At 44.4% G+C, this 22,611-nt stretch overlaps 3 protein-coding genes across 3 annotated transcripts; 2 read left to right on the forward strand and 1 right to left on the reverse strand.

The window, feature by feature from the left end:
- Positions 1-2,724: 2,724 nt before the first annotated feature.
- On the reverse strand, positions 2,725-22,199 carry LOC309438580 (E3 ISG15--protein ligase HERC5-like). Its single transcript, XM_082050174.1, has 23 exons — positions 21,896-22,199; positions 21,264-21,396; positions 20,545-20,621; positions 19,783-20,004; positions 18,930-19,021; positions 18,245-18,375; positions 17,377-17,525; positions 16,982-17,058; positions 16,585-16,679; positions 15,212-15,271; positions 14,545-14,647; positions 14,209-14,389; positions 13,704-13,882; positions 12,468-12,566; positions 11,182-11,286; positions 10,976-11,098; positions 7,745-7,885; positions 7,487-7,653; positions 6,399-6,465; positions 6,137-6,216; positions 4,934-5,117; positions 4,453-4,552; positions 2,725-3,943 (listed from the first exon to the last, which is right to left on the reverse strand). Exons 1-23 carry the CDS (start codon positions 22,149-22,151, stop codon positions 3,729-3,731), a joined length of 3,036 nt encoding a protein of 1,011 aa, XP_081906300.1. The 5' UTR covers positions 22,152-22,199; the 3' UTR covers positions 2,725-3,728.
- On the forward strand, positions 7,921-8,589 carry PYURF (PIGY upstream open reading frame). The gene is made up of 2 exons (XM_082050192.1): positions 7,921-8,193; positions 8,354-8,589. The coding sequence occupies exons 1-2, from the start codon at positions 8,042-8,044 to the stop codon at positions 8,499-8,501; spliced, it is 300 nt and encodes a 99-aa protein (XP_081906318.1). The 5' UTR covers positions 7,921-8,041; the 3' UTR covers positions 8,502-8,589.
- PIGY (phosphatidylinositol glycan anchor biosynthesis class Y) lies at positions 8,510-9,197 on the forward strand (the record flags this gene model as incomplete). Its single annotated transcript, XM_082050193.1, has 1 exon — positions 8,510-9,197. The coding sequence occupies one exon, from the start codon at positions 8,510-8,512 to the stop codon at positions 8,738-8,740; it is 231 nt and encodes a 76-aa protein (XP_081906319.1). The 3' UTR covers positions 8,741-9,197.
- Positions 22,200-22,611: the final 412 nt, after the last annotated feature.

Consider the following 22,611-nt stretch of genomic DNA (forward strand, 5'->3'; position numbering starts at 1 on the left):
TTTCATCATCTGGAGCCCTTTGCAAAATAGACAGTGTTTCCCTTTACAATCTGTTTCCTCTGTTTGTTTCTGATTGAGTAATCAAGTAGGGGAAGGTACACACACACCTCAAAAAAAAAAAAAAAGTCTGTGACATAATATAGCCTGCAATTTGTCTGAGGGAGCCAGCACTCTCTTGCTTAAACCAGTTTCTAACTGGCTACAGTTCAGCTTAGTAGAGAACTTTCAAGGCTGCTTCTTTATAAATGGATAAAATTTTGAATTAAGGCACCAAAATAATGCCATTCTATTTGTATCCCTGCACTCCACTGTGTGCAGCTCCCTCTGGAGGCCTCCACCTTGGCTGATTCCTTTGTAAGAGCCTCTGAATGGCAAAGTAATGGAAATAAAATTTACTCTTCGCATTTCATCCGTGGTTTTGTGGTTGTTCCTGCATCCTGCCTGTGCTGGCTCACACAGGGCCCATAGTGAGGTTGGACGTGCTAGAAGAAGATGCACCTCACCATTTCCTTGATGGGTTAGGTCATCCAGAGATCAGGTCCAAAGGTATTCAGAGATGCCAGAATCTGCAGCTCATCCTGATTTCCAAAGCACGTCTTTCCTCCCCCAAACAACTGAACAACAGTCCAGTGTCAAGAAACACATGGGCGAGCATGTGGTGAGGTCTCCTGAATGCTGTGGTAATACAAGTTATTTCACCTGCCCTGTGAACCTTTCCAGCAGCTGTTTTCCCTAGAGTCCTTCACTAGGTGCTGTTGGTTGCCTTTCTTCATAGGCCAGACCTTTTACTGAGGCTGTGCAGAGGTAGTGATGCTTTTGCTTGGTCAGTCCTGGCTGTTCTCAGAGCTTTCCACTAATACAGAACATGAGGAGGCGAGTAAAGCTGGCCACAGAGTGTGCCACCACAGGTAAACCACCTGCACTGGCCACAGGCCTGTGCCCCAGGCATCCTGGCCAGAAAGCTGCTGTGGGTAGGAGAAGTCCTTCTACGTGGCCTCTGATGTCTCTGTATTGTTCTGTAAGCAATGAACCCTTCAGTTTTTTACTTTTCTTTTTTGGTCCTGCCCATGTTGGGGAAGAGCTTCTGAGAGGGGCTCAGCTGGGGATTAGGCAGCCAAGGCAAGGTCCTGCTGCCTCCCATGGAAGCGGTATTTCTGCATGGTGTCCTCTGCAGCACATCCAGCATGAAGCTCACCCCTAACACACTTCACCAGGCTACCACCTTCATTCCTCATGGCTTACAAGCTGACGGGCTGTCCTGGTCACCCCAGATCCACGCTGGTTACATCAGCTGCTCTGCCAGGCTCCTGCGCTTTTCTATGGGTAACATTCATATCAGATGAGTGGTCTAAATAAATCCCGCTGCAGGTTCAATATGCTTTTGCTGTCTATGTAAAGCCTTTTAAACTCATAGCTGAGTGCAAGGGTCACTCTTCTTGTATTCCTCTGCATATTTTATAACAAGCACTGCTTGAGAAAATGTAGACACAGCTTGGTGCTCAAATCATTTTAGAAAATGACAGAGGAACATTTTATCTTGCTCCCTCTAAAGGTATTTTAAATATATATATATATATATGTATATATATATATAAAAGCAGGGCTTATTTGAGGACAAAGTAAAAATAGCCTGTAGAGTTACTCTGAGCTCTAATCTCCGATGTGACACTACACGGTACATGATGAGAAGGAAATTCCTTCAGGCTCTCAATAAACCTATTATCACTTAATCGCTAATGGGTTATTTCGAAGTCCAAACAGAATGCATCTTTTGTACACTCACACAGCACGGATCACTCCAGATTTCCAAGCCCTAACAGAGGCTTAGAAAAACACTTAAAACGGCAACAAGCAGCAAGGAGCAGGCTGGTGAAGAGCAGCAGGCTGAGCTGCTGTGACAGACAGCTGTGACGGTGTGGCAGCATCAGCCAGGGGTGGGATGGGGACCCTCAGGCTTGATGGGGACAACACCATGGGCTTCTGCCACTTTCCTCTTTCCATAAAAATACACCTGCAGCAAGGTGGTGCCTTTCCCAGGGGACGCCAGCACCCCTGTGGTGTCCTGTCTGCTGCTGGTGGGTGAGGGGTCTGGGAGTTGGCTCTGCACTGGCCACATGTCCCCTCATCCCCCTTGGCTGGCAGCTGGCATCCTCCAAGGCGCTGGTCCCCCCTTCCTGTCACCACTGCTGTGCCACCTGTTTTCCTGTACTGCCCTGGCACTTGAGGTGAGTGATTGAAGATTTTATCTACTAATTACTATACCGTAACTTAAAATGAAGCTTTTTTTTCCTCAATATGTAAAAACATCCTTTTAACCGAGCTGGAAATTCATAAATAATGCCTACGTCTTTCCTAGAAAACTTTTACTAGCCTAACAGTCACCTTCAAAAAAGCTTTATATCATATATTGGCACTTCAAAAAGGCAGCCTCCCTGATCCAAGAGGGTGTGCATGTGATACCCAACACAAAGACAGAACAGGAGGTAAGAACTGCCGTCTTCTTCTCGCTTTCAATTTTATACATTCATCTAAAGCATATTCTGCACCAAATATGAAAGACCCTGACTTGCTCAGCCCATGCAATGCATCTATTTGAACTACATTTACATCAGCCTTTGGCTTCTCTTGTGAGTAACTTCCCCATGTTAATGAGGACAGAAAACACAGACACACCGTCATGCATAGGCAGCTGCATAACAAAAGAAGAACACAGCTACAAGTGTGGAAATTTAATAAATCATAATTTAATTGAATACAGTAAAAGTCTTCATTACATATGTATGTCCACTGACACATTTAACACACCAAAGGAAGGAGGAGGACTGCTGAAAATTCATGACTGCTGTCACTCTCTCTCTTTCTTTCTATGTTTTTACACAGAGCAAAATACACAGAAAAATACCTCCTCTGCCTTTATGTCCTGCCTGACATGGTCAATATCCTGCCAGTGCTACGCAGTTTTGGCAACACGCTTCCAGCAGCCCTGCAAGCCTCATGTACACAGCTGTTCTGCAAGCCTAAAATTTTGTTTGCTTTAATTCCCCAACATGTCCTTAGAAAATATAAAGAAGGACAACAAATATAACAGTGATATCACACTAAATAATAAAAAGTCCATTAGTGTTTTACAAATGCAGCTTTCAATAAAGCCTAAGAATGATCAGATCCTCATCCTAAGAACTTCTCTCAGATAAGTCAAAGGCTATACTCAGGTGAGCACGGACTGCTCTTTCAATTCACAGTTTGCAGGAACAAGTCTCCTCAGCGTTACTTACTCCCCAAAAGAATCTTCAACTAATACAGATTAAAACTTTGCCCTAGCTGCCTCTTGCAACAATGAATGCTTAGCATGTACTGGCTATACACTTAGTAATGTTCCTATTGCAGAATCCCCACTGCTGAAAGCTCACCAACTAAACAAGACCAGCACAAGGCAGACAAGATGCACATAGACGTAAATACACTTGGTTATCAGCTTGCTTCTTTGAAGCATGGTAAATAGGATTCTTCTCTCCTAACTTTATAATCTAACAATCAGGTAATCTGGTTTAAGCTCATTTTTATAATCTGTATAAAATCTCAGTGAATACACACACTCAAGTATATAAAGTGCATTAAGAATAAGGCAGTGTGGAAACCAGTATATTTGAGTAATTAAGAGAGAAATATAACACGTGAAACGAGGACTTGTTTTCCTACTTTTGCTTTAAAGTGCTTCTTACCAAGAGTTAACGCAAGCCAAAATTTTCATTATGCTCTATGGTACAGAGCAAGTTTTTCTTGAGTATTCTTTTATTGCTGTATCTGGGGAGGAACAAAATGCGTTCGCAAGTATTGGCAGCAAGATAGGACCCATCTGGATTTTCTACTTGAGGAGCTACAATAGAAAAACTAAAATGTTCCAGTTCATAGGCAGGGATTCGATCAGACCCTGACAAAAAAGCTGAAGGGAAAAAAGAAAAACAAAAAGCAGTTAGCAAACGGAAAACAAAACAAAACAAGATGTTATCAGAGAACGAAAATCATGAGAGGAAATTAGTATAAAACATGGCTATGTCTGTAAGTTAGTTATTTTGCTTTGTTGAATTTGTACCTGAATATAATAAAGTCTCTTGCTGATTCATAATAATTATAAGCCCTCTTTTACTTTTCCTTATATAGTCTGCTCACACAAGTTGAGGCCTCTGACCAACAAGTGATAACCACAAAAGTAAGACGTAAAGTAATTGCAAGGCTCAAGGCGGTCAGATGTGCTCAGCCAAGCCTCAAGGGAGGGGAGGAGGCTCAGAGCTGTGTCTGTGCAATTCTTTGTGGCTTTCACTAGAAAATGGGGGGAGGGAGCATGTCAAAAGCTGTTCAGAACTAACATATTTTTCATGTGCAAGCATCTAAAATGTGTGTTGTGGGGTAGAGAAAAGGGCTATGAAAAGTTTAAAATGCCTGATACATTACCAAGAAACATCTTCTTTTTTTCTTCTGGGAGTTTATGAAACACAGCCCAAAAATTCCTGATGGTTTGATCTAACTCTTTATAGTCTATGTACTTCACATTCTGTCAAAGAGATAAAAATAAACAAAGCCAGTTAATCTTCACTATTCCCATTTTTATTTAAAGCCACAACAGTTTATCTGATAAATTTTATAATCCTGTTCATAGATATTAAAATCCTCTTAACCTCTGGAATCTGCTTGTTCATTTGTTTTCCAAAGATTCATAGGACAATCCTTGAGCTACAAATTGATTCTTAATCCTATTTATTCTTGTACCTGATATAGATTTGAAACACGCTCAAAGTAATGACATAAATTAAGAAAAAGAAAGTCTCTTGAGCTTCTGTTTCTTTGTTCATGACCTATGCACTCAACAAAACAAGAGGTCTGAAAAACTGTACGGTCAGCAGATATGGCAGAAGTATGTGCTTGTATCCGATACCTTTTCCAGCAGATTCCAGTCAAATTCTGTGTGTCCCTGGATAACAATCTGGAGTTCTACAGGGAGAAATATCTTCCACTGCTCAGCTGGGCAGCCTCTTAAAAACCCTTGCATGAAGTCCTCAAATGGCTTCTGTATCGATTTATTGAGCACATAGTTCACATACAAGTCAACAAATTCTTTCCTGCAAAGATAATTTGAATCAGACAAACAATGCAATAGGTGTTTTTTTAAAAGGAGAAATATAAAGAACTTTATTTCTTTATTCCAAAGGACCTGCTCTACTATAATGACTCAGTCTTTACTGAGAGAAGTCATCACTGGCAATTATTATTCACTGAATAAGCTAGAAGGATCACCACAAATAAGAGAATGCTGGCCAACATGGATTCATTTTTATAATGCTCTTTGCACTTCATGTGAACCCTCCAATGAGATCCTGTCAGACACTTCACTATTAAATGGAGCCTAGCAGAGCTAAATGTGGTAAATTCAGCAAAACTCCCGCTGAGTGCCCAAGAATTAACCTGAAATCAAAATAAATATTGCCACTGCTAATCAGTACGGTTTTAATCTTCTGGTTTTGATGGGGATTTGTTTAGTGACTTTGTACTTGTACAATCAACTCAATGTAAATGCTGTACTTCAGCCTTCCTAAGCAGCCTTTTTGTGCATCTCTGTGGGTCCTCAGATCATCTGTGTAACTCAGGCCGCAGAATTTCTCTCTCCTCTGTGCTGAGGTTAATACTGACACAATACCATACTGACAGATTGCTCCTTCTCTGTTATATACAGGATACATTCCATATATGTAACTAAGCCAGAAACATTTTGCTCATAAAAAAAAAAAAAAAACAGCACCTTATTGCTGGAGCTCCCAGAGGTGTTGTATTTCCCCGAAAATATTCTTCAGGGGTATTTTATACATTTGTTAGGAATTTCCCTGATAAGGCCAGGCATCTCTGTATATGCAGATGCCAGGAAGTCCAAAGATCCCCTTCTTATCGACTGCTTGCACAAACACTCAATGTCTAGAGCATATGCAGCACGTACAGCAAGAACTGAAAGCATACAACCTATTGCACCAAGACCAACGGCTCAAAGCTGATGTTCAATGTTTTTTAAGAGTATATGGCGATGAGTGTAGATATGCTACTTCACACACTCATAACAAGACAACAGGATAAGAAAAATAAAACTGACCTGTTATCCTTAGTGACAGGAATGTTGGCACCATTTTCTTTAAGTTCAACAGGAACCATGGAACCTCCTTCTTCCATTATCTATACAAATAAATTAAAACATTGAGTGCTATATCTATATAGGACAGATATAAATGTGCTACATCTAACATTCTTTCTTTCTGCAGGGCCTGACACAGCACTTTTCTTAGTTTGAGTTTACAGACAAGTTGTGTCATTTGCAGTGCGACATGGCATGTCTGAATGGCACAATAATATCTTACCGTGAAGTCCATGTCCAGGCTCTCAAGGACTTGATCACATTCTTCATCCAAAATTCTCTGAAGGCTCCTTTCAAAAAACAAAGGGGCAAAGAGAGAGGACAAATGATCATGCAAAGCACTTTCAAATTCCACTGAAAACCATCCTTTGACAAGCAGATTTTAAATGCATATACATACGGAACACCTATACTCACCTCCATATATGGCCCTAAACTGATCTGTACACTTATGTCCTGCTGCTGCCTCGAGCTGAGGGCAAATGCCTTCACCTCAAAGGGTTCCAGGCAAGTCTGTCCCCATGCCCTGTGGGGATAACTTTACACAAAGTTCAGTGGTAGGCTTGGACCAAAGCTTTGTGAGGAATTAACTGTGGACCAGTGGGATAATCCAAGAGAACTGTTTTGGGGTGTGGCACCTCTCAAAGTATTGCAAGCAACCTGACATTTCAGTCAGCACTAAGGGCTCTTTCGCACTTCAACGCACTTGCTGCCTTCAGGAAAGGGGTTCTCATCTTCTCGGCTGTTTATAGCACTTGCATGGAACGCTGGGCTTCAGGGGCATAGCTTTATATTGGTGGCAGCAGCACCTCTGCCAGCTATACCTGCCTGAAATCTCCTTTCCTGGTGTGTAGAAACCCCACTGTGGGTTGTCAGATTTGGCACAACAGCAGCATATGGTAACACTGTGCTTGTGTGTAATATCATTGTGGAAACTGGTAATTAGTAAATCAGAAAAAACCCTCAACATTAGTAACTGAGTGCTTAGTTCTTCCACAAAGCTCAAAGTGGTTTTGAACTACATATTCACAGTGTGGACTTAAGCTCGCATGGACCAGAAATCTGTCCCCTTGTAAGCCATGGGGTCAGCTTTTTATTTTGGCGATGACAGCCCCTGTTTGAGAGCAACATTCATGCCCTGGACAAAGGCGACCTTGATAATCTGTGGCTTTTAGCAGCTCTGCGATGGCAAATACAGCTGCCAGAGGTACCCCAAATATGGCCTTGTGGATCTCTGTGCGCATCCTCAAGCCAGCAGACCCGCCTCAGCCATAGCTTCCCAGCAACATCGGGGGCCTGCCTGGCTCGTACCGGCCTGCGGCTGGCAACAGCTCCTCCAGGTCGCCGAGGTCGGGCTCCAGGCCCAGCAGCTTCTTGTAGAGAGCCCTGGGGAAGGGGAAAGGCACCGGGTACCCGTTGTACAGCGCCATTCCGCACAGCGTCCCGATCTGGAAGAAGGTGCGCTTGCTGCTCGGGGCCTGCTTAGGAACAAACACACGGGGAACAAGCCGTTACTGCCTTTTCCCGGGCGCAGGCTCCCCGCCTCCCCGGGCCGCGGGGCCCCCTTACCTGGCTGGGGAACCACAGCAGGCCGGAGGGGAGGTGGCGGAACGGCCCGGTGTCGGGCCGGCAGAGGGTCTTGGCGGCCACGCTGAAGAGCTCCCGGCTCAGCCCACCTTCGTCCGCTCCTGGCTCGCCCTCGAACGACACCTGCGGGCACCAAGACACCCATAGCGCCGGGGGGAGCGGCACCGGCACCCGCACCCGCTGCGGGGAAGGCGGGCGGAACGGCGGGCGGAACCACTGTGCGCGCTCCGCGGCGCAGCCCGGGCCGGGCTGGCGAGCGCACCGGCGCGGGGAGCGGCCATGCTGCGCGGCGGGACGGCGGTGCTGCGCAGGGCGGCGAGCGGCGGCGGCGGGCACGGCCAGGGCCAGGGCTCGGGCTCCAGCTTAGCGCAGCCGCTGGAGCCGTCGCTGCTGCGGTTCCTGGTGTGCCCGCTCTCCAAGCGGCCGCTGAGGTGAGGGGCCGGGGCCGGGGCCGGGCCCTGAGCGGCGGAATGGCAGGTCTGGCCGCCCGCCCTTGGCCTGCAGCCGCCCCGTGCCGAGCGGGAGGGGCTGCCAGCGGCAAACCCGGTCATTCACTCCTCTTGTTTTTTTTTCCCTGACTTGCCTGGCCAGGTACGAAGAAGCTACCAACGAGCTCATTAACGAGGAGCTGGGCATCGCGTACCCCATCATCGACGGCATCCCCAACATGATCCCCGAGGCTGCCAGGACGACTCAGAAGAAGCCGCCAGCCGAGGGCTCGAAGGAGTCAGAGCAGTGACGGACCTGATGGCTGGAGGAGGCCTGCTCCCCTCCCTGCCCACCCTGACTGTGCTCATTCCCCTCCTGTCCCTAGCAGGCTTGTTTTACTCAGCCAGCGTCGATGAAACCTTCCCACAGGGCTGCACCAGCACCAACAGCTTGTGTTTCTACAGTCTCCTGCTCCCTGTTACAATACCGGTTTATGTGTTCTTCCACCTGTGGACCTGGATGGGGATTAAGCTTTTTAGGCACAACTAGTGTGAGGTGTTTGCTAAGCCCTGGGCTTCTCTAAAGCAGTGCAGTTTATTTACTCTAATCAGGTATTGAAGTTGATTTGAGAGAGTTCCTTCCTGGCACCAGTGACTCATCATTTTCCTAGTAGTATCTGGAACTGTATTAAGTCATCTGCAGCACCCTATTACTTAGTTACTGCTAAGGCAGATAAAGAGGAGGAATAAGAAGCAGCATTAATTCCTTCTTGTGTATTCAAGTGGATTTGTAGCGGCACTAATGAAGATCTAGGTAGTGAGCATTTTTATGGGGAACAACTTATGAATGAAATAACTGATCTTAAATAATAAGCAATGACAAGATGCAGCAATATGAATCTCTCTTTGAGTTATGATCTTTGGTTTTGTTTTGAATTGATGTGTGTTATTGAAATGTCTCACTGTCAGAAGAATATAAAATAAATTAGTCAGATGTTTAATAACAAGACTTGAGTTAAATGAATATATTTACTTGGAGGATACCCATGTCTATATGTCCAGTAGCTGCTTGTTTGCCTTTTTTTTTCTTGGAAGAAATACAAAAATATGGGGAAATGACAGTTCTGCAGAAAAAATGTATTTGTGCATTTGGGGGTTTTATTAGAGTGGCCTCCAACATATTCCAGTGTCTGCTTAGGAGATCTGTGTCCCTGTACTATTTGTTAAATGTGTCTGAGTGCCCAAGTTTGATAGCCAGGATGGGTCGTCTCCACTAAAGAGGCATCTCCTGACAGGTTAGAGAAAAAAGAACTCCAACTGAGCCCAGGATTTGGTAGTTAAGCTGGCAGCTACAAATTCTGTTTAAGTATGTAGATCAACTTTCCCCTTAGCAGTATCCTCCTCAGTAAAGGGAACAGAAAATACTTTTGCTAAACATTTCAGCCTTCCCTGTTTTCATTTAAAGCAACAACAGCAAACGGAATGACAGACCACCATGAGGGTGTCACGTGCAAAGTTCTTGGTACTGTCCGACAAAATGTCTTCACAGGACACAGCTACAAAGGGGAGAGGTTAATGCCACAATCTATTACAAGAGGGGTTTTTTTGTATTTTGTTACAGGGTGGTTTATATGTGTACCACAGACACATAAATGTCCTGTGCCTCTTGGAAAAACTCAGAAATGCAGCACCAAGTTATACATACTGCAGACCTCAGTGTCTCTTGGCCAGATGTTAATAATCCAGTCAAATTGATCGGGCTGCTGCTGGGCAAATAATGCTGTGATGCATTGTATGAAAGGCAGTGCCTGCAAGAGCACTCAAAGTCTGTATTCAAAGGCTGACTGTAGCTAAGTGCAGCTGTTTGTCATGGCTCCATGTACAATCGATGGAGAGAGACTAGCTCTAGAGGACAGTACAGAGCACAAGCCTGACTGGCTCTGTAAATAAATGCCTTTGTCAGTGGATGTAGTGAGGAAGGGGGAAGGAAAGGCAGCTCTAGGAGCCATTGTGAATCTTCTCCCAAGTGTACAAGAAGGAAAAGCTCTTGACAGCTCTGGCTGGCAAGAAGGTTCACATGGAAAGACCCAGACGTTGGTAAGAGGGCATGGTGCCAGGCTCTGACAGCCCTGGTGTCAGTGATTGGCAAGGCATGTGGTCCCTGAGTTAAGCTCTGCCCAGGTGCTGTTTTCACATGCAGGCTTTTGTAGGGTAGGGCTAGCATTGCAATACCTGAAGAAAATACAGCTGTGAGAACCTTTGTGTGGAAACCACTGACTGAAGCCACACAGAGACAGCAGCATTATCATCAGCTTTCCACCTCTCTTGCTGGCACTATCCTTCCTGTCCCTTCAGGCAGCATCTCCATGCAAGAAATGGCTTTTGTGGCTATGTTGCTTGCTGGGTCCCCAGCCACCAGGTTTTTCCACATACAGCAAACTAGCCCAGAGTCTTTAAAGTCAGCCTAGCAGTAACAGACTTCACCAGTTACCATTTTCCTGAGCAATCCTATTACATTACCCAAAAGCAACTTCATGGTAAATAGCACTGCCACTTGCATTTAACTTACGCTAACAAAGCTTGATGGCTGTGGGGAATAAGAATGTAAGTTACTACCCTCCAGATTTACTCTACGTCCTCCATGCAACATGTTTCATAATAATTTGATGAGCAGTTTTGGTTTTTGCTCAGCGAATACCAAACCTCTTCTACCAATACTTCAGTAACACTGAAAATCAAAGAACACTGCAGCAGAACTAACAAATAATACAATTTGGTATCTTACCTGTAAGAGATTCTTAAACTGCTGGGTTGATGCCTTATTTAAATGGGTCCATATGTCTTGCAGAAGACACTGTCTTTTTACTGGAAACTGCCACAGCTTCATGGGCGCCACTATTAAGGGTATCTGAAGATTGAAGTAACAATGTGTTAGCAAGTGTGTTTCTCTCTTCTAAATTGAAAAAAAAAAAAAATAAAGCCCATACTTACATCACTCGAATGGCTGGCCCGAGTGTTGCGTTCTGTAAAATAAACCATGATCTTCCCTTGTATGTCAAAGATGCATGGATACCTGCTCAGCGTCCATAGGACTGTCTAAAATTACAAGGAAGGAGGAAAAAGACGTGTTGATTTTCTCTTACAAAATCAAACAAGTTTGGGGGTACATGTGCAGACTGGACTGCCAGTCTGTACCCTGGCAAACTCCTTTATCTCTAAAACACGCCCCTGTTGTGTACACGAACACTACACCAACAAAGGCACACTGTCTGCTAAACACTCCTGTGAGTGGGAAACCCTGACAGAGAGGCACCTGAACTGTCTGTGCAGGCAGACACTTGTGTTATAGTGCTCCAGGAATAAAACAGAGATGTAGTGATTTTAATAGCATTTTCCATAATTCCGCTAAACCAAAACGCATAGTAAAAATGTCCTGGATACCCAAGCATTGTTGTTAAAAACTGTTTGCTTTATTATCTGTAATACCAAAGTAGATATTGGTATACAAAATAATCTAATTCAAGGTGTTACACCTCTAGTGTGATAAGGCAGCAGCTTCAGGTAATGTACTACTTGGCTTTTGATTCTATTCTATTTTGTTTCTCAAGCCTTCTCTTCTGCTCCGATTAATTGGTACAAAATTGGTACATTAGCAGATGAAAGGTTATGAAAGAGGTAGTTGTCCTGCGAATTTCAGCCAGGCATTTTTTGCCTAAGGAAGCCCCTAATATCCACATTTCCATTTCATGCTGCTTCCTATGACACCGATGCATTTGGTAGCTAATTTTCCCTCCTTCATGTCATCAAGAAATGAACCACTTCACAGATTGTTTTCTATTACCACAGCTTTGGTTTTAGATATAACTAAATTGAAATGCTCGACAAAGTTTCTGCATAAAATTTTAAAGACACCTCACAACATTTCTGTTATTTAAACATAATGAAATCCACAGCAATAAGAACTGTAGCAATCAACCCTCGTGGTGCTATTTCACACTAACACCAGTTCAAAGTAAACAGCTGCTTAAGATGCTGGAGGACAGCTCTCAGAACCAGGGGTCATTGCTGGAAAGGCACTATTGCAGCTGCTAAAATACTGGGATGGCAAATGGCTTGCATAATTTAAAACAGCTAGAGGAGTAGGGAAAATGCATTGTCTTTGAAAGGTACTGGGCTAGAGTATAGAGTTGACTTTCGTATATATTGACTCATTAAAAATTAAAAAAAAATAAAAAAAAAAAAAGTGGTTTGCTCTGCTGGTAAGATTTTGTACTTACTCCTCTTATATCAACGAAACGACACCTATAGATAATCTGTTTCACTTCAGGCACATAGAAGTTGTTTTCTTTTACCCTGGTACCAGTTCTGGAGTTCACCTGCATTGATAACAAGCAATATGAAAATGAGTGTCAGATCTAGTAAGCCATGTGTCTGTGTGACAGGACAGGACTAAGGAGTAGCAAGGCTTCTGCAGAAGAGCTCCAAGATTCTGCACAGTAGTGGAAGGATAGAAATATTACAAGCAGCACAGCAGTCAACAGTGAGGAGTCTCAGAAAGCCATTGAGGAAAGCAATTTCCATTTACAATGAAGATCCCTTAACGAAACTCCATCAAGAAAGGTGTGTTTCACTTTGAGTGTCTTTCATGTTGTGGGACAGTCTGAAGCTCCCTATACATGTTCATACTTCATAAAAAGATATGATTTGTAGGGGGACAGTGAAATGTAAAGCTTCAAATGATGTAAGCACTTATGGAGGAATAGGCTTGGTGCACTTTTGAGTCTACTTACCTGGATAAACACAGATTCAAGAGTCTAAACTTAAAGGCCCAAATCTGCATTCTTGGCCAAAAACATATTCAATTTTGAACAACATTTAATGACTCTCTCCGATTCATACTAAATGCACATTTGAGCTCTTGACTTTCCTAAACTTTCAACATTTCAGCAGGAGAAAGGATGGTTGTCAAGAAGAATACAGTTATTGTCCCTTCCCCTTGTTTGCATGCAGCTAAAGATGCCCTAATTCTATTGTCCCAGAAAACTTCTCAGGTAACAGGCTCTTAAAGCACCACACAGCATTACTGTGGCAGCCACAGTGTGCCACGCAGGCAGGTCGTCTTTTACATACTGTGAGCAGTTACTGGGGTAAGAGATCTCACCAGCAGAAAGGGGAATGGGCATGCTAGATCATGGACAGCAAATCCATAGCTCTGTACGCATCAATACATGCACTCCTCACACCACTGAAAGCATCCCTCCCCCTGACGGAGGCTATAATATGCATCAGCTCTTCATTTCTATAGAGGGACGTTCAGGCACAACGTAAGAGCAGGACTCCTTCAAAGTTATTCTGGTGTAGAGCCAAACAGATTCCTGAAGCCATCCCACATGAGAAGGCCCCATGTTCCCTTGTAAGAAGAAAACCCTGAGAATTCAACAAGTAAAAAGGATTAAACTACTCTAACTCGTACTGTTATATCCTATCTAATCAGGATCCAAATGCTTTCTCACCTGGTAAAGAATCTGCAGCATTTCCAGGGTCGCTGTTTGACGTGGGTCCAGGTGGTAGAGGTTTCCTAGCCAACGTCTGACATCCTCGAGAAAGTCAGACAGGATCACCTGGGAGACTCTCTGATATAGAACGACAAGCTGCTCGAAAAAGGATGTTTCTAGATTTGACCACAGGCATTCTATAAAGAAAACAGCTGGTGAAGTATTCGTCATAGGTAACATGCAAATAACTGCAATTTGTGTATTAAGCCACATTTTCTCTTTTTATCAAATGAACTAAACAAAAACAAGCTTAATTTTGCACTACAAAAATTAGTAAAATTCAGACTGAGATGATTTTTTTTCTTGTGTCTTGCTGTGCAGTCCCCATGTTTCTACTCTTACCAAATGCATTTCTATCAGGCAAAACTATGGAGCAAATTACATCAGTGATACTAACTCTTACTTTGCAGCCAAAAATGACCAGGCATTTAAATCATTGAGTGCTATCATCATAAAACCCTACCAAGTGTTCGCAGGTTGTGTGGCTGGAGTTTTATGATGGTTTGTGCTACCCGCCTGAGATGATAAGTGGTGTTACACTCTCCCTGGATAAGAAAAGGCAAGATCAAGTAGACTCTGAAATTTTCAGGTGAGATGGGAGAGGAAGACAATGATGACTGTAACTTCAAAATCCCCTTTAACACCTTCAGAGGAAAAACAAACAAACAAAAACACAGAACAGAAACATGGGTTAAAAATGCAATTATGTTTTGCCAAAATCATAGATTCCCAAGTTTCATGCACAAATCCAGAGCTTCTCAGTATCTGTATAGTGGGAATCTTCATATTGAATCCTTACCTCACTGAAGACTTTTGGCACCTTGCTGACCTTCTCATAAAAATGTTGCACTTCTGCCATGTCTACACCCGAGACTTCTTTGGAAGTTTTGAAATGTTTGTCTCTATGACAAATGTAAAAAAGAACATCAAATGATGTGAGAAGCTGTTTTTTGTTTCTGAGTGGATAGTTAAGCATCCTAACATCAGAAAATACTCAGAAAGTTCAGCCCTGGCTCCAGTGGGTATATATATATAATTTTGTCTGTTCTAAGAACACATTCTCACTGGGGTGTAACCTGATTAATATTCTGTCCTTCCTGCTTTGTGCAGCTGTGCACTGTTAAGGGTAGGCTTCCTGTATTCCACCCTAAAATGACTTGCACTTCAGTGCTGGGAGGAGCTATTATGGGTCCTTTGGGAGCTGTAATATTGCCTAAATGGATTATAATCATCTGTCAAATGCCACTATGGGATATTCTGCTGGAATGTGAGCTTTTATAGCAAATTTCAATAGGACTGGGGGAATAAAAAACTTAATTTTAGCTTGGGCTTTGAAAAATTAAGACTTGCTTCTTGCAAATCAAATACAACCAATCTTCTCTACATACACAGGCTAAAATGACACTTTCTGGTCAGTTTACATGCAGCCAATATGTTCTGTTATGTTTTAGACAGCACACAGGTACCTTTTTGCCAGGAAGCTTCCGTTGATGCAGGCCTCAGATGAAAAGATCAATTCGATATTCCTGACAGTAAAAAACAAACTGAAGTAAATCCTTTCAACATGAGTAGCAGCTTCAGGTTTTTAATTCTGAAAGAGCAAAAACTGGGAGTACCAGTGTGTCTACACCTGAACACTTTTTTTTTTTTTTTTTTTTTTTTTTTTTTAGCACTAATTCATTGAGAGTGTTGCAGAAGACATTGTATTTGAGGAGCTAGTGATCTTTGACAAACCACCTCTGCTCTCCTGGGCTTTGTGAGGGAACCTGCTCAAGTGCCCCATGCCAGCCTGTGCTGTGTGCTGGTGGGTGCTGTGATGGAGATAGCTTCTCCTGATGGGTGGGGACCTTATCTGGTTTTATTTGTTATGCAAAATAAAAGGCACAATGGCCTGGGAGGGAGGAGGAACCCCTTCACAGATGGGATCTTTGTATCACACTGAGGAAAAATCCATCAGGGGATCCATTTGTTGCTGCACAAAAGCTGGGTTCCCAGCACCTGAAGGGATGCAAGACTTACTACCTGTCTTCCTGGTTCTATTCCTACTGAAGCAGCTATGTTATTACAAAATTTGCTGTCAGGCCCTTCCTGTTGAGATCTGGAAAGAACCCTCCCTCTCTCACCCTCTCAACAACTGCTTTCCACATGTTCCAAACTGTACCAAAAGTAGTCAGGGAAACATTTAGATGCAAATTAGCCAATACTTTTAAATGCTCAAAATCAGCAGCTGGAGTCAGACTTTCCCAAATAAAATAATCTCACACATAAGATCTGAAAAAAAGACTACACAATTGTAATTCTCAGCCATAAGTGTAAGGCTTCCCACAGCGGTATATACTTACTGCTATTGAAAATGGGTAATTAAAGAAGGGATCACTAATTTTTAAATGCTGACACACAAAGAACATTCCAGTTTGGATACTCTGAATTATGATTTTTGCACAAGGCATCAGTCTGCAGACCAAATCTTTCTCTGACATAACTTGTCAGCTCTTCATCACCTTAACAACCATTCTGTGAAAGAGACGGAAAGGATTCCGAAGACAGGCAGTACATCTGCTCTGTTCCTGCAAAAGGGTTGTCAAAGGGCTATTGCTTATCAACATCTCTTTTTCCTGTGCAAAAACTAGGTAAGAAGTGCTGATACAACATTCTGTCTCAGCCAAATTCTCAACCATCAGTGCCTACAACAGTGTCCAAAGAATAATATTTTTTAGAGGAATCATGTATTGAGGCAGAAAAAAGAAAAAAAAATCAAAACCAAAAAACAAACAAAACACCCCTCAAACAATGAAAAAACAAACAAACAAACAAAAAACCCAGCAGGTTTCTGACTTACTTTTTTACACTCTCCCAGTCTTTTGTACTGGAACTAGAGATCCATGCATCCACATTTTCATCCTTCAGAGTGGCAATTCCATTCAAACAGGAATTCTGTGTGAAATAAGTAAAAATAGCGACAAGATTACAAGTCCAGCAGATGGGATTATTTTTTTCAATCACTACAAGAAGATTTCAGTCTAAGTATGAATAAATTAATGGTCACCCAGCACCATCCAGATTCATTAACCACAGAACAGATACATAATTGCAATACAAGTTAGTTTCTGGGTAAGCATGGAAAGAACTGCAATGCAATGAACTTGGAGCTCTACAAGCAGGATGGAATATGCAAATGTTTCTAGCAATAATGTGAACAAGGCAAAATTAGAAGCCATGATCAAACATGCACCTACCTTGTTCTTCTTGCAGAGGACAATACTTTGGTTTCCTCCTGCAGTAATTTCAATCACCTTTTGTGATGTGTTGTTTTCTGTGAAGGAATAAAAAGATTTTCAAAGAAACATTTAAGGAGACAGTCATTATCTTCAGGGAGGTCAGTGCACAGATGTGGAACAGTAAAAAAAGCTCTCAGATAGTAGCTGTCTGTCTAAAAGTTGATTCTATGTGGCTATTACCCATGATGATAAATCAAGCAGCCAATCAAATTATCCACTGTAGAATCTGTTGGGATGACCAAGCAAGCATGAGATATTAATGTTAGACTCTCAGTGTAAACATGAAATCATGAGAGCAAACATCTCCCTGGAAGAAACAAATACAGATTGTACACATCTACAGTGGTCATTACCCTGATGGGATTTTCCAGTATTCACTGGTGAATCGATGGGAAGTGGTATCAACTCATTAGGCTTTCTTTTATCTCCCAGCTGTCCTTCTTCATCAGAACCAAATGAAAAGACTTTGTCCAAGGCGGGGACATAGACCAGGGTGTGCTGTCTGATCAGAAAAAGAAAAATGGTCATAATAAGCTAATACCACCAGGCTAGTCAGAATAAAATTTACAGATACGTTTTCAGAGTGGATAGCTGAGGCTTGACAGTTCAGCTAGAGAATGCCTTTAACTGAAGTCTTAGGACCATTCCTTGCATAAACATTCAGCAATAAATGCATGGACCCAAATTGCCAATGCTGTCCATTAATGTTTGTGATTTACTGTGGTTCCACATACAAAAATAAAGTGTTATGCCTTGCTAGCTACACAGTCTTTCATGTTTAAATGCAAATTCTGTGCTGCTGAGCCTGATACAAAGCCCAGGAGTTCCAGAAAGGCAAAATGAAAATGGATAATTATCACCCCTCTTTTGTTCTTTCTAAGGACCCAGTGGATGGGAACCTGGTGACTTTCTTGATGCAGGTTTTTGACAGGATTTTGCCGTTTGGAACCCAGTATACCTTCTATTTCTTGAAAGAGAAAAAAAAACAAGGGTTTCTGGTGTTCTTTGCAGCCCTCCCTCTCTGCTCAGCACGGGCTGAGGGTTCTGCTTTCACCAGGGCTGTGGCAGGAGGGTGGCTTACACCTGAACAGTGGACGATATTCTGACAGCGCAAATCTACTGGGATGCGGCAATTTGAACATCTTGGTGACTCCCCTCCCTTCTGGTCTGCAGTGATTCGCCTAAGACCTTGACCTCGGAAGGTTATTGGTAGTTTCCCACCTGCCGCAGGCAATCTGAGAGACTCTTGCTCCCCACAGCTCAGCCACCAGACGAGGCACAAGTTCATTCCGAGTGGAGTTGTGACCAAGCTGGCCAGACCCTCCTGCTCCAAAGGTGCACACCAACCCCTCCTTGAAGATGAAGAAGAAAACAACAGGATCACTGCATTATTAACAACATTCAAATGGTCACCATCGAGAGTTAGACTTGATTCAAAACATCCCTAACTCTAACACAGGTAGAGTCCACTTCACATCAAGCCTAATCTTACGTTGTCTAATGTCCCAATCATCTAACTCCTGAGGAAAGTGATTTAACTCCTGAGAATAACTGCCTGTTGCTTAAGAGTTTTACTTGTATGAGTAAACCCTAGTGAATTAGATATTGTTCACATTTTCTGAAGTCCTCAATATGGTATAAAAAATAACATGTTTTCAAAAAGTACTGAAAGTTGAACTGCACCTCTTTGCCCCAGGATTCCCATTCACCATCTCCCTGCAAAAGTTTGCATGCAGGTGACAGGAATCTGAGCAAAGGGAAATTTACCCACTAGCTTATTTATTATCCCTTAGGGATTGTCCTCAGACTCTGATGGAAGCAGGCGTTTCTATTGTGTTGACTTTCAGCAGCATATATTTTCTCCAAGGGTGAGGGCCCAGATGCTTACCTTCCACTTCAGACTCACCTTGGAGAGAACTGCTGTATGATCTGCTCCACATGCGACAAATACAGTCTTCCAGTGCTCTAATGCTTTTATGTAGGATGGGCAGCCTCTGTCTGGAAAGAAGACAGTACTGCTAAAGTGAAGGAGAACTGGGGAGTCTCACACAAATAAAGATTTAGAAAATAGGGTTTTAGCACTTTTTAGTCCTCTCTTACAGCAATTAATGTATTTACACCTTGGGTTTGAGTTGCTTCCTACCCCGGACAGTAACATATTCTTTCTCGTAATGTTCTGTCTTTTTCATAGTGTTTTCATTTACATTAAATCCGAAACAAAACACAGCTCTTTCACATTTGCTTGCCAAAAGGTACTTGGCTTCAAAATATCTGACTCTCAAGGGTCATATATTGGACTCATTAGATCCCGCTGACTTCAAGTCCTGTCCGGCTAGGGCAACTCTGCTCCAGCCTTCTAGGTTTGAAGACAATGGCTGATTTTAATTCTTATCACACCTTGCATTTACAGAGAGTTAAAGAAGGCAAAGAGGTATAAAGTGAATTTCCTTCATACAAGACTGCCTGGAGAGAGAATGGGAGTGGAAAGAGACCTATGAGACATACAGTTTTATGAGCACATGCTACGCCGTTTGCCACATAAATTCATCAGAATACAGCCCCTAAATCCCTTGTCCCTGCATGTCTTTCCTGGGTAGGATACAATAGCTCAGAAACAAAGAACTTATCCAAACGTACTTTTTTCCAAAGACTTTAATGTCACTGCTCTTCCAAAGGGGCTTGACACTCCTGAGCCAATCCTGTGTCTGCAGTAAGCTCACTGACCAGGAAAACACCCTCCTACTGCTGTTCTTCCTTACCTCTTGTGTCTCCGAGTCCCAGCTGTCCAAAATCATTCTTTCCCCAGGAGTACACAGCTCCAGAGAGTGACACAGCAACGTTGTGAGCTCCTCCAGCAGCAATTTGAGCGAGTGGGATGCCCTTTAGTCTTTCCACCAGCTGTGGCTTTTGGATGACCGCAGTTTGCCTGCTCACTCCAAGTTGTCCATGGGCGTTCTGGCCCCAGGTGAAGAGCTCACCTCCTTCACACACAGAACAAAAGAAAACAGCTCAGCCTCTCTGCTTCCTTTGAGTCTCTTTGGGAGTGGGAGCAAAAATCAGTGCTGCTTTCAGAGATCTAGCTCTAAGGTGAGACCATCATTTGGAGCCAAATCTCCCTGTTTGCTTCTGATCCCTTCAGGGCAGCCCCATGCTGCTTGTGTCACTCAGGACAGCAAGAATAAAGGCAGGGTGCTACAACCTATAAAGCCATACTTGCAAGAAGTCTCTAACCAAAGGGGTGGTCCAACTTAAGAATGAGCAAGTCTGGTGACTGCAGAATGGGGTGGGCACATCTGCTCTCCACAACACACCTTTGCAGAGGGGTAGTGCTAAGGAACTGGAGAGAGACAGAGCTGCAGGTCCCTGGGTGCTGAGAGGAAAGCGCACCGCTGACACCAGGTGCACTTTGTGTCCCCTGCCCATCGATCATTACTCTCTAACAGTGTCACCACTGACACTGAGAGCAAGCTTGCCATAATGTGACTCCTGTTTGGAGGAAAAATGTGCTTGAAAGAGGCTACCTCTGGAGAGTGCCATGGCATGCTGGTCCCCACATGCTATTTGAACAATATGATGGTCTTCTAGTTCTTTCACCAGCCTACAAAAATAAGGAAAAAAAAAAAAATCAAAATAGATAGATGCTGTGCCATGAGACAAAATAAGATCTCCTGCTCACCAAGGCCTAGCATGTTTAGCAGGAATTATGTGGAAAAATACAGGTTGTCTGTAAGTTGATTCACCCTGCTCTTATGCTAGGCGCACTAAGTGATTTGATTGTGGTTTGCACTGTGGGAAGATGGAAGAGTACCAGGCTCAGCCCTGGGCAAGTTAACAGAAATCCCACAGCAAACTACTGTGCCATTTTTAGATGACAGTTACCCTCCCAGATTAACTGGATGGTGGCAAGGTTCAGGTGTGCTTGGCTCTTTCACCCACAGCTTTCTCAAGCCACATGTGGCTTGCAAGTCATCTGCATTACTCTGCTATATGCTACCAAACCTTACTAAGTTTGAGAGAAGCCTGTCTCATACGCATCTCAAGCAGCTCAGAATTTGGTATTATCCTCAAAATCAGTGTACTTCTTGCTGGGTAATAAAAGAAGATAAATTTGGGGTACTGGGAAAGAATGTGTTCCAGTTCCCTCTCTACAACAGGAACATGCCTCAGTCTCTTGGATGTCACCTTTAGGAAAAGTGGGCCACCTTCTCTGACTGTTACCATCCATCCCTCCACTCCTTACCTTGTCTTAGAGCAGTCAGCTGAAGCAGTAGCCCACTGCTCAGAAAGCATCCCATCAGAGGAGAGAACGAGCATATGTGTTTCATCATGGTTTGAGCATCGCACCTCCTCATTCCCCTGCGACTGCGTGTGCTCTGCAGAACAAATAAGGACAGGCATGACGGTCACGCTAAGGCAGCAGGCATCTTAACATCTCAGCCTCCTCCTCAACATCTCTTTGTGGTATTGCTTTCACCAAGAGCTTCTGCTCTCACTACACACGCTTCTCACACCTCCCCAGCTTAATCACAACATGCAACCACAAAAGAAATTCACGTCCATTCCTTGTCATGGTCTCCCTCCTTCCAGTCTCCCCCGACCGCTGCGCACTGGGGCATGTTTGAGCACCTCATGCCGTGGTTCGGTCTGTCCGAGAGGCAACAGCAGATTATTGCAATTCCAGCGGTTTCATCTGCAAGGACCCGACCCTGCCCACGCACAGACCCGTCCCGGAGGGTCTCACCGCCCCGCGCACGCCTCCGGTGGCGGCTCTGCCCCCGGCCAGGAAGCTCCCACTCGCGGCAGGGCTCCAGACGCCCCCGCCGCCCTCCCCGAACCGCTCCGCTCCGCCGCGCCGCTCCCGCCGGTCGGTACCTCCCGTACTCGGCGGAGAGCCGTTCGCCTGGTCCCGTCGCCCGCCCTGCTGCCGCTGCTGCTGTTGCTCCTGTTGCTGCTGCCGCTGCTGCTGTTGCTCCTGTTGCTGCTGCCGCTGTTGCTCCTGTGGCTGCTGCCGCTGCTGCTCCTGTGGCTGCTGCTGCTCCTGTCGCTGCTGCTGCTCCTGTCGCTGCTGCTGCTCCTGTCGCTGCTGCCGCTGCTGTTGCCGCTGCCGCCGCCGCCGTCCCGCCGGCATCTCCGCTCGCCGCCCGTCCGCCAGCTCGGCAGCGCCGGGTGCACGTCCGGTGGCAGCGGCGGGGGTAGCGCCAGGAACGCCCCGCCCCGACAGGGAATCGGAAACCGAAACTGGCTCCGCACATCTGCGGGAGGAGGAGCCGGCGATGCGACTTCTCGGGATCCCCGCCGCCTGAGAGTGCAGAGCTGATAGAGCCCCTACGCTGAAACCGTGTGAGCTGCTGGGCTCTGGTGAAATCGCGGCTGTCATAAGCGTCCGGGTGCTCCGGGTGGGAAGACACGGGAGATCAGAAAGCGGGTAGAAGGATTTTCCATGTGGGAAAGGCACCCATTTGACTTCATTATTCGCCTATGAGGGTGACCTGCCTGTGACCATCCTTTATAGCTTTGTGTAAGCTCAGAGACCTACTCTGCTGCTCCCTGTATCCTAAGTAAGAGCCCGCGCAAATTCAGAGGGGCTA

The sequence above is a fragment of the Streptopelia decaocto genome (assembly GCF_964273445.1).
Source record: "Streptopelia decaocto genome assembly, chromosome: 4".
NCBI classification, from domain to species: domain Eukaryota; kingdom Metazoa; phylum Chordata; class Aves; order Columbiformes; family Columbidae; genus Streptopelia; species Streptopelia decaocto.

Coding starts and splice junctions, on each gene's coding strand:
- PYURF (XM_082050192.1), top strand. CDS start 8,042: ATGCTGCGCGGCGGGACGGCGGTGCTGCGCAGGGCGGCGAGCGGCGGC. Junction 8,194..8,353: donor CTCTCCAAGCGGCCGCTGAG/GTGAGGGGCCGG, acceptor TTGCCTGGCCAG/GTACGAAGAAGCTACCAACG.
- LOC309438580 (XM_082050174.1), bottom strand. CDS start 22,151: ATGCCGGCGGGACGGCGGCGGCGGCAGCGGCAACAGCAGCGGCAGCAG. Junction 17,059..17,376: donor TACTGGAAAATCCCATCAGG/GTAATGACCACT, acceptor ATTCCTTCACAG/AAAACAACACATCACAAAAG. Junction 4,553..4,933: donor ACTGGAATCTGCTGGAAAAG/GTATCGGATACA, acceptor TCTCTTTGACAG/AATGTGAAGTACATAGACTA.